Source organism: Vicugna pacos, chromosome 35 (genome assembly GCF_048564905.1).
Source record: "Vicugna pacos chromosome 35, VicPac4, whole genome shotgun sequence".
In the NCBI taxonomy this organism is placed as follows: Eukaryota; Metazoa; Chordata; class Mammalia; order Artiodactyla; family Camelidae; genus Vicugna; species Vicugna pacos.
Window position 1 is genome coordinate 24,687,097 of NC_133021.1, and position 9,230 is coordinate 24,696,326.

The following is a 9,230-nucleotide window of genomic DNA, read 5'->3' on the forward strand; positions in this document are numbered from 1 at the left end:
TTCAGAAGAGCAGGGCTGAGCAAAGGGTATCCACACCCATCCAGAAGTTTGGCTTACTCAATAATTTTCTTAAACATTTTTAAGTCAGAAGGAAAGTGTTGACTCAGAAGGACTGCTGAATGCCTGTCACTCAAACTGATCCTTCCAGTGCCAGGCTGTATTAACTGCCCAGAGATGCCCCAGGCCAGAGGCTCTCCAGCCTGGCGCAGCCACAAGGATTGCCACTCCTGCACGGAGCAGAGCGCAGCTCCAGCCTCTCCAGTGCCAAAGGAGACTCTGAAATGATACGTTTGTTCTGCTTTTAGTGCTGCATTTTTTAAAAGAATTGCTACACTAGAATGAATGGATTATGAGTAAATAAAAAGAAGCTGTCAGTCTCTTTGAAGGTTGTGTTTAAAGGGACTTGCCAAGTCAGGACAGAAGAGTGACAAGATAGAGACCCTGGTGTTTTACATGCTCAGCCCGGCTCTTCCGCTTCATCTGCACCACACTAAAGGATGTCGTTGAAGCATTGAATCACAAAAAAAAGTGGCACGCAAAATAAAAGGTGCCACATCACAATGATTGTAGTGTTTTAACGGCAGAGTGCCACATTCCCCAATCCCATTGAAACGCAGGTCTACACAGCCGAATAAATCGGTATAATACTTACATAACTTATAATTAAGTTGAAGTCTGCCTACCATTTGACTTTCTAATGAGTGTAATGAGATTACATGCCTGATGGAAGCACTTGTGCAAAAGCAACTTTCGTGTTTAATGAGGCCATAATACAGGACAAAATCGAATTATTTTTCTCTCGTTCCCAAATTCTGCCTCCAGTGTGAAATCTCCATTTTTTAGGGGGAGGGATGGGAGAGGCTGCAGAGGCTGAAAGGGGTGAGAGGGTCCATGGCCAAGGGCCTCCAGGGAGCTTCCCAACCCAGAATCTCCGTGCGTCTGGCCAGGCCGCGCTGCGGGTCGGGCTCGCGGCCTCGCTTTAATTGCTCTTGGATGACGTCCATGGCACCCGCGGTGCGCGGGCAACCCCTCGGTGGGTCTGAAACTAGGTTAAAGCAATTAGCATGCTGCCGACATATTGCCCTGCGGCAGGGCCGTGGGTACCCAGGGAGATGCGCCATCATACTTCGGCTGACAGGGGAGCTGCATGCACCTCGCCTCCCTGGGGCCTGTGGAGCGCTGGGGCTGCGGATCCGAGCGCGCGCGGGGCCCTGCACTCAGCGCCTTGCGCGCGGGCTCTCTCTGGCAGCTGAGGGCGCCCCGAGGGCCAGAAAGGCCCCTGGTAGTGGTAGAGGAGACTAGCCCCAGCCCCAGCTTCCTGGGTGCTCCCGGCAGCGCCTTTGCGCCTCTCCCCTTCGCTAGGGGGCGGCCCTGTGCCCTCCGCGCGAGGCGCGCCTACTTCCCAGGCTGCTTGCCTAAAAGGACTAGATTCTGCTAGAGACAAAACCAAGTCAATTTCAGAAAGAACCCAGTTGCAGAAGTGGCAGAGAGGGCGTGCTCCCTCTCGCCTTACCTAAAAGACCCTGGGTTTTGTTGGGAGTCATCCGAGGGCTCTCTGGCCTTAGCACGGTGGCCTTCTCCCCTTTGTGACGAGTGCGTCCGAGTTCCATGTTCCTGATGCTGTAAAAGCAGAAAGGATGGGTCACAGGGCAGCCCGACAAAACCCTTTCTCCCCGTGGAAGGAGAAAGTCTCTGTACCTTGGATAGCCCAGAAACTAGGCCCCTGCTGCCACCAAAGACACAGAGCGTTCACGTTATACACTGTGATTAGGTACAATACTGGTCAAACATCGTTTCCCGGCCTTAGCTTTCCCATCTGAAAAATGGGAACAATAAATACTCCATGACCTATTTGCCTCATAGGGTGTCTGGACGGTAGGCTAAAATTACAGGCGAAAATTACTCGTTAGGGCTGGCAATGCAGATAAAGAGTGCTCCAAGAGAACTGAGGCCTAACTGTAACCCACTCCCTTTCAGCTAAATCTTAAAAGTGGCTCTTTGAGTCTCTGGTTCAGTTATTAACAAAGTAAGTTAACTCTTCTTTATTTTAAAGATATACACTCCACCATGTATTAAACAAACAACTTTTAGAAAAAGGTGTAAATAGCATTTATTAACATTGCTTAGAAAGAAACCGTATCTGGTAATAAATTAGCATGAAGTTTTCTGGCCAGATTTCTTCCAACAATGCAGAGATCTGCCAAAGGTGCTGAGGGGAATCATAGGCTATTGCATATTTTTAGAAAATCAGGATAAATTATATAAATTATATATTTTAAAAGATCAACGATTTCATTAACTCGACGGGATAATAAATAGATAAATAACATACAGTTGATTGCCATTAGAAAAATGCGATTCTTAAGTTACATTTACATTATAGATATTTACATGTACAATGTGCACAGAGACATAATCAGATCCTCAGGTGGGTCTGGTACTTCTCAGGATACAAACTCAAAGGGCGGTTCGTTTTCTATGTTGTTGAAGGAAGATTTGCTGTTGAGTTTTCTGGGGTCCTCTGGGGTCCACACTTTAGCTGTTCGGATAATATTTTGTTCTTTGAGTTGTTTTTCATCAGTCCAAGAGAGAGAGTGTCCTGCAAGGGGAGGGAGGCCATAATCCGGGTCGCTAGGGGAGGGGGACCCTGAGGGAGTGAAAAGAGAAAACAGACTGTGAATGTCCAACTCTATTCCCAGCGGTGCCCTCCGGTCCTTGAGGATCCCCTTTTGGGCGCCTGGACAGACAGGCGTCTTAGGTTACATTAGAAGGACCCTCTTCCTCCACCCCCGCCCCAAGCCCCTAGGGCTCCCTTCAAGGAATCCCAGATGCTGCAAATCTGTCGGGGACACAGATTTGCGCACCCTCCCAGCCGCGGTCAAAGTGGCAGAAAAAAACCTGAGAAACGCCAGCTTGCGCTCAAGATGCCCGGTGCCCATGGACCATCCGTCTGTCCGTCAGTCTGCTGGTTGATCTGTTCACCCAGCCCCACCGAGACCTTCGCATGCCCGTCCCCGTCTTCCCAGGCTAGGAGGCGGACGCACTTACGGGTGCCCCGGTGGCAGATGATGACCTTCTGGGCCTGGCTGCCCAGGCTGTCCCCACCCAGGCGCCCTCCGCCGCCTGGCCCCCCGCCGCTGCCCGCGCCGCCGCCACGCAGGGGCAGGTCGGCCTGCACCAGCTCGCTGAGGAAGTTGATGTAGCCGATGGCCAGGCGCAGCGTGTCCACCTTGGAGAGGCGCTTCTCGTAGGGCAGCGTGGGGATGTGCGAGCGCAGCCCCTCGAAGGCGTCGTTGATGGACTGCATGCGCCGTCGCTCGCGCACGTTGGCCGCCTGCCGCAGCTGCTGCAGCTCCGCCTCAGAGCGCACCCTTCGCCGCCGCCGTGCAGCCGCCGCCGCCCCGCTCAGGCCTCGCAGCCGCGCCTCGGGGGACAGCACGGATGTCCCTGCGCACGGGTAGACGAGGCACGAGGGCGGCGAGCCGGGCGAGTAGGGGAAGCCGCCAGGGTGCGCCGCGGCCCCGCAGCAGTAGCCGCCGCCGCCGTCCTCCCGCTCGCCGGGGCCCCCCGAGGGCGGCTGGGCGAGCGCGTGCGGGGCCCCCGAGGGCGCGGGCTGCAGCAGCAGGCACGCCCCGTCGCGGTAGCAGTACTCGTGCAGCTGGTGGCTGAGAAACTGCACCTCTGCCTGCTCGTCCGCCAGCAGCTCATCACCGTCCTCCAGAGGGTCCCGAGAGGACTGGTCAGTGAAGAAGTCCTCCTCGTCAAAGTAAGGAGACGGGAAGGCATCCAGGCCCCCGGGGAAGTGCTCCAGCAGCACCGCGTCCATGCCCTGCACCGCCGCGGGCCCGGGGTCGGGGTGTTCTCTAGAAGTTGGCTGCTGCAGTTCGGGTTCCTCTGGCAGCCCCTTTCCTCCCGGCCTGGCGCGGGAGGCAACGAGGACCGCCCGCCCGCCCGCTTCCCGCCCCCCGCCTCCCTGGAGTGCCCGCGGCCGCTGCGCTCTGGCCGGCGCCCGCGCTGCGCTGGGCAGGGCTGCGCCAACGTGCTGAAGCTGAGGGCCGGCACGCGAGGATTCTTATAACTACATCCACAGGCGCGTGCCAGGGACCCGCCGCGCCAGCCAATCACCGAGTGCGGGGTGCCGGCGGGGAGGGGGCCGGGTGGCGCGGGGACCGGAGGCTTTCGGCCCGGTGGGAGCTCCCGGGGCGAGGAGGAGGCGGGGCTCGCTCGGCCCGGGGCTGCTCCCGCCCCTCCGAGCCAGCTCTCCGGCGAGTACCTGCCCGGCGCGCGGCTCCAGGGGCACCTGCGGCTCCAGGGGCACCTGCGGCCCCAGGCGCCCGCCGCCAGCCCGCCCGCCTGCGCGCGCTGCGCAGAGAGGGGCTCTTCTTCCTTGGGGCTGGGGTAGGGGACCCAAAAGGTCCTAGGGGTGCACGTCCGCGTCCCACATGGCAAGAGCTGGTGGCCGGGGGGAGCTTGCGGCTCCTCGGGGGTCGGCGCAGAAACTGCACACAGCCTGGCATTGCAGACGGCGCGTTTCGTCCCCCGAGCGCGCGCGGGCCTCCGGCCTGGGTTCGGTTCCGGGCGTCTGTCTCATGGCCGTACCTTGCCAGGACTCTTGTGACGTTGCACAGTGTGTGCCGCCAGGGCTGAAAAGCAACGCGGTCCAGTTCCCAAGGCGGTCCAGGAGCGGCTCGGGGTCTAGGGACGCGGCGCGCTGCTTGGGATCCTGACTCGGGTGCCCGGTGCTGTGCGGCCGGCCTCGCCTCCGCTCCCTTTCCCCGCCCCAGGAGAGAAATGGGGACGCTGTGGCGGTGGGGAAGAGGGTAGGATGCCTCAGAGAGCAGCTGAGTGGGGTACGTTTTTTTTCTGAGAGCAAATGGAGACCCTAGGAGTCTGGAGCAATAAAACCTGATACAAAAGAAATCAATTGAACTGTCCGCTCCGGAGCAGTCCAGAGGGAGGGCGTGGAAGTTCAAGGGCAGAGTGTGATCCGTTTTCAAAGCCTGAGTCTCTCACCTTTCTGACTGGCCACCAAGACCATCCTTGAATGATTTTTTTTTCCTCTTCTCCATCTTTAAAAAATTAAATAAACCAAACACCAAACGTTATGGGCTCTGCCCCTTGACACCCTTCATCACAGACTGCGATGCAACACTAATTCCTCAGTTTAAGAGTAACAGAGAAACACTTTCAAGGTTGGGGCAGTTCTGCTAAAAGCCAAGTGCCAGCTTGTATCCCGGGAGAGTTGAGAAACGCGGGGGACGGCACGTGTTCTCTAACAAGACTGAGTCACCACCTTCCTAGGTCAGTCGCTTCCTTTTTCAGACATGCCGCACCAGAGGTTTCCATTGGGTGTTTAGACTCCTCTCAAAACCTAAGTCCGTGCCTCTTAGCACAGCGATTTAAACACGCTTTTTGGTTTTAGACATTACCTTGTATTTAACTGAATTCTAAGACTAAAAAATTAAGGGCAAAAGAGGTAAGATTAGAAGACCAGAGATTACCTTACCATGAACTGTCAAGACTGCCAGAGAATGTTAACCAAAGGCTGTTTTTCAACAAATTCTTTCCTGTGTTAGCTTCTTAGCTCCTGCCCTTTCCTAATGAGGTGATGCAAATGTGGACAATTTCCCTATGTCCCAGCTTGGGCTGCAATTTCCTGCATTTAGATTTCTCTTTCTCATTTCAAAGAGGGGAAAGCTGTTTGGGGTGAGAATGTCAAGACCACGGATCGAGCCAGCTGATGGGGGGCACCGAGTTCTCTTCATGTTTAAAAAGTCCTCCTCTCTTCCCCTCCCCTCCCCTAGTTTGACTAAAATCAGTGAGGACATGGCTTTGGATCAATCTGAGGACTTGCAGGAGTAGCAAATGACCAGCTTCGAAGCCTTACCCAAAATATGGATGACCATTCAGTGGAGGAAAGACTGGATTCTAGCCTCCGCAGGCTCTCTTCAAGAGGCGAGAGGCCTTCTCTGATAGATCTAGATGGCTCCTGATGAAGTGTTTGTGTCATGGATGTGTTGAGGTGGGGCGGGGGCTTGGAGACATGCGAATCAGTAAGTGTGTTTACCCATACCTTTTTACCCAATGTGATTTTAACAGTCAGGGTCTACAGAAAATCATCTTCTGTATGCTTGGTGAGTTTGTGGAAGACTACAGAACTTGACCTTGGGCACTCAAGCTCAAGACTTTGAGCTATTGGAAAGTCCAGGGCTGGTGGGAAACCTTACTGCCCTGTGAGGCCAAGCAGAGCTAGTGTGGATGTTCTGGGCAGCTTGGAGGGTTAAAAGTTGGAGGGTTAAAAAAGATACTCACTTGCTCCAGACAGAACCCTCCTTGCCCTCTCCCTCCCCAGCATCACCACTTTTTTCCTTAGAGAATTGCTAGTTGTCTGTAGACTGGTCCTACTGGGAAGTGAGGGCCAGGCCTGTGGATGCTGATACTGGGGTAGTGGTGTGGGCATGCATGCTTAAACACACACACACACACCCCCTCTCCTTAAGTAAGACATGATCGTTCTTTTCTCTACTGAAAAGAAGAAAGGCTTCATCGCTAATAAAGGAAATTTTCTCTGGGTCACTGGAGGTCAAAACAGCGTGGACGGCTGCCCTTGCCTCTCGAAGCAACAGGTTGGATGAGGAGATGGCTGGGACAGAGTCCTGTCTTGCCGGGCTCCAGGCCCCGACTCTCATTCCAGCCCCTCCCTCCATGCTCCCTGGAGCCTCTGGGCAATGGGGACGTGTGGACAGGACCCAGATCAAAAGATCCCAGGTACTTCCCGGCAGAGGGACAGTGCTGGTCCCAGAGCTCTGGCTTCTCCACTCCACCCTCTGTTTTCAGGATAGATGTCCCCTAACCTTATCCCTGCCTCAGTATAAAGTAATGTCCACCCCCAAGGGTAGGCAGTGGGGAGGCGCTTGGTTCTTTTTAGGACCAAATCCTGGTGAGGCCTTGTGATTTTTTTCAAGTCTTTCCTAGGATCTCAGTGCCACCTGTCATCCTGTGCCTGGCAAACTTCTGCCACACTGCCTTTGGGGCTGCTCGGAAGCCTCATGCCACCTCCAAGTTTCTCTGTTCCAGGAGAACATCTGGCAAGAGCCATGAACACCCCTGCCCCGCCCGCAGCCTTGGTGTGTCCATCTGTCTGTCTGTTCTCTTTCTCTCGCTCTGTCTCTCTCAGTTCTCTCCCTCCCAGGGTTCTTCTGGACCTGAACACTTGCTCATTTGTGTCCCAGCTAACATCTCTAGAGTCTTTCCCTGGCTTTTAGGAAACTGGAGGGTGGGAGCCCGGGTCCCTGGCTCCTTCCCAGGATGTTTTGGGCCAAGACCACGAAGGGTTCCTCGCCCTTCCGCTTCCCCTTCACGTGGCTCCACAGTGCTCCACACCCCTCAGCACACGTCCTTCCTGCTGGAGCCTCAGCCCCACAGAAGCAGGGTGCAGCTGTTTTGCCCCCACAGATTAGCAAGCAGGTACTTGCAGGTGGGACTCGTGGTCTGACTCTCAACTTGAACATGGGTTTGTGTTAATTCTTCATGACCCACACTCTCCCCATCCCCACTCATGAACACAGAGGTGTCAGGTGGCTGAACTGTCCTCACCTGGGTCTGTTTCCCCTTCCTCTTCCACCCCTCCCTCCCCTGTTCTGTTCCTCCCCTCTTAGGGAAGGGTTTGAAAAATAGAACCGCGGAGTTAATGCTGAAAGGCCTCTGAGGCCCAGAGAGGTTGGGTGACTTCCCTAGGGCCACACAGCCTTTCTGTCCATCCCAATCCACCCCAGTCCGGGACTGATTCCATTGCCCTATTTCTGACCCCTCATAAAAGGTATATTTATATCGATGTGCAGTGCAGTCAGTTCAGGCCCTGATCTGCATGGACTTGGGTTACCAAACCCACATTCCCATCCTCTCCAGTGTCCTGGCTGCACTTCGGATGCCACAGGACCTCCCGATGTGCTAAGGAAGGAATCACTGACTAGTGCAATTCCTAGCATAAGACAAAGGATGTGACATTAAATATGGGGTCACGGGACTTTCTCTGGCCCCCAAAGTCTCACTGTACAGGTTATGGGTGATTTTTCCACTCAGAAGCTGCACTCTGACCCAAGTGACATTTTATTCTCTCCTAGAAATGACTGGTTCATCTAGACGCTGAACTTGACACAGCTTCAAAGGCCTTCCTTGCACTAGCCCCACCCACATGTCATTCTCCTGGTCCTCTCTTTACTTCACTCTTTATTAACTTATCATTTCTTCTGATGCCATGATGACCTCCCTCTAGTTTTCTTCATTTCACTCCTGCTGTCCTTGTCATTAGTCTGAGCTCCTTGATTTGGTTTGAAGATCTTTTAACTTCTTCTTTTTATTCAGTGACAGATTCATTAAATTCTGCTGTGCTTACAATTTTCAAAAGTTTCATACACGTGATTTCATATAATCCCATAATAAAGCCCTACCCCTATGTTACTCCTCCTCCTCCTCCCTCTCCCCACTGGGAACCACTAGTTTGTTCTCTACATCTGTGAGTCTGCTTCTTTTTTGTTGTATTCACTAGTCTGTTCCTATTTTTAAGATTCCACATAAAAGTGATATCATACAGTATGTGTCTTTCTCTGTCTGACTGTTTTCACTTAGCATAATGCCCTCCATTTTGCTGCAAATGGCAACATCTCATTCTTTTTATGGCTGAATAGTATTCCATTGTATGTATGTGTATGTGTGTGTGTATATTACATATATATATATATATATAATATATATACATACACCTCACATCTTCTTTATCCAGTCATCTGTTGATGGACACTTAGGTTACTTACATATCTCGGCAATTGTAAATAATGCTGATATGAACCTTGGAGTGCATGTATCTTTTTGAATTAGTGTTTTCGTTTTTTTTCAGAGATACACCCAGGAGTGGAATTTCTGGCTCATATGGTAGTTCTAATTTTATTTTTTTGAGAAACCTCCATACTGTTTTCCACAGTGGCTGCACTAATTTACATTCCCACCAACAGTGTAGAAGGGTTCCCTTTTCTCTGCATCCTCACCGACATCTGTTATTTGTGTTCCTTTTGATGGTGGCCATTCTGACAGGTGTGAGGTGGTATCTCGTGGTGGGTTTGGTCTGCATTTCCCTGATGATTAACAATGATGAGCATCCTCTCATGTGCCTGCTGGCCATCTGCATTTCCTCTTCAGAAAAATGTCTATTCAGTTTGCAGATCTTACATTCA

General features: G+C 53.0%; 1 protein-coding gene across 1 annotated transcript; it reads right to left on the reverse strand.

Moving 5' to 3' along the window:
* Positions 1 to 2,093: 2,093 nt before the first annotated feature.
* On the reverse strand, positions 2,094 to 4,032 carry PTF1A (pancreas associated transcription factor 1a). Its single transcript, XM_072955304.1, has 2 exons — positions 3,049 to 4,032; positions 2,094 to 2,647 (listed from the first exon to the last, which is right to left on the reverse strand). The coding sequence occupies exons 1-2, from the start codon at positions 3,824 to 3,826 to the stop codon at positions 2,445 to 2,447; spliced, it is 981 nt and encodes a 326-aa protein (XP_072811405.1). The 5' UTR covers positions 3,827 to 4,032; the 3' UTR covers positions 2,094 to 2,444.
* Between the last annotated feature and the right edge of the window lie 5,198 nt (positions 4,033 to 9,230).

What these genes read in the sequence shown, in the direction of transcription:
- PTF1A (XM_072955304.1), bottom strand. Translation starts at nt 3,826, where the DNA reads ATGGACGCGGTGCTGCTGGAGCACTTCCCCGGGGGCCTGGATGCCTTC. An exon ending in CATCTGCCACCGGGGCACCC is followed by an intron (nt 2,648 to 3,048) that starts GTAAGTGCGTCC and finishes TCACTCCCTCAG; the next exon opens with GGTCCCCCTCCCCTAGCGAC.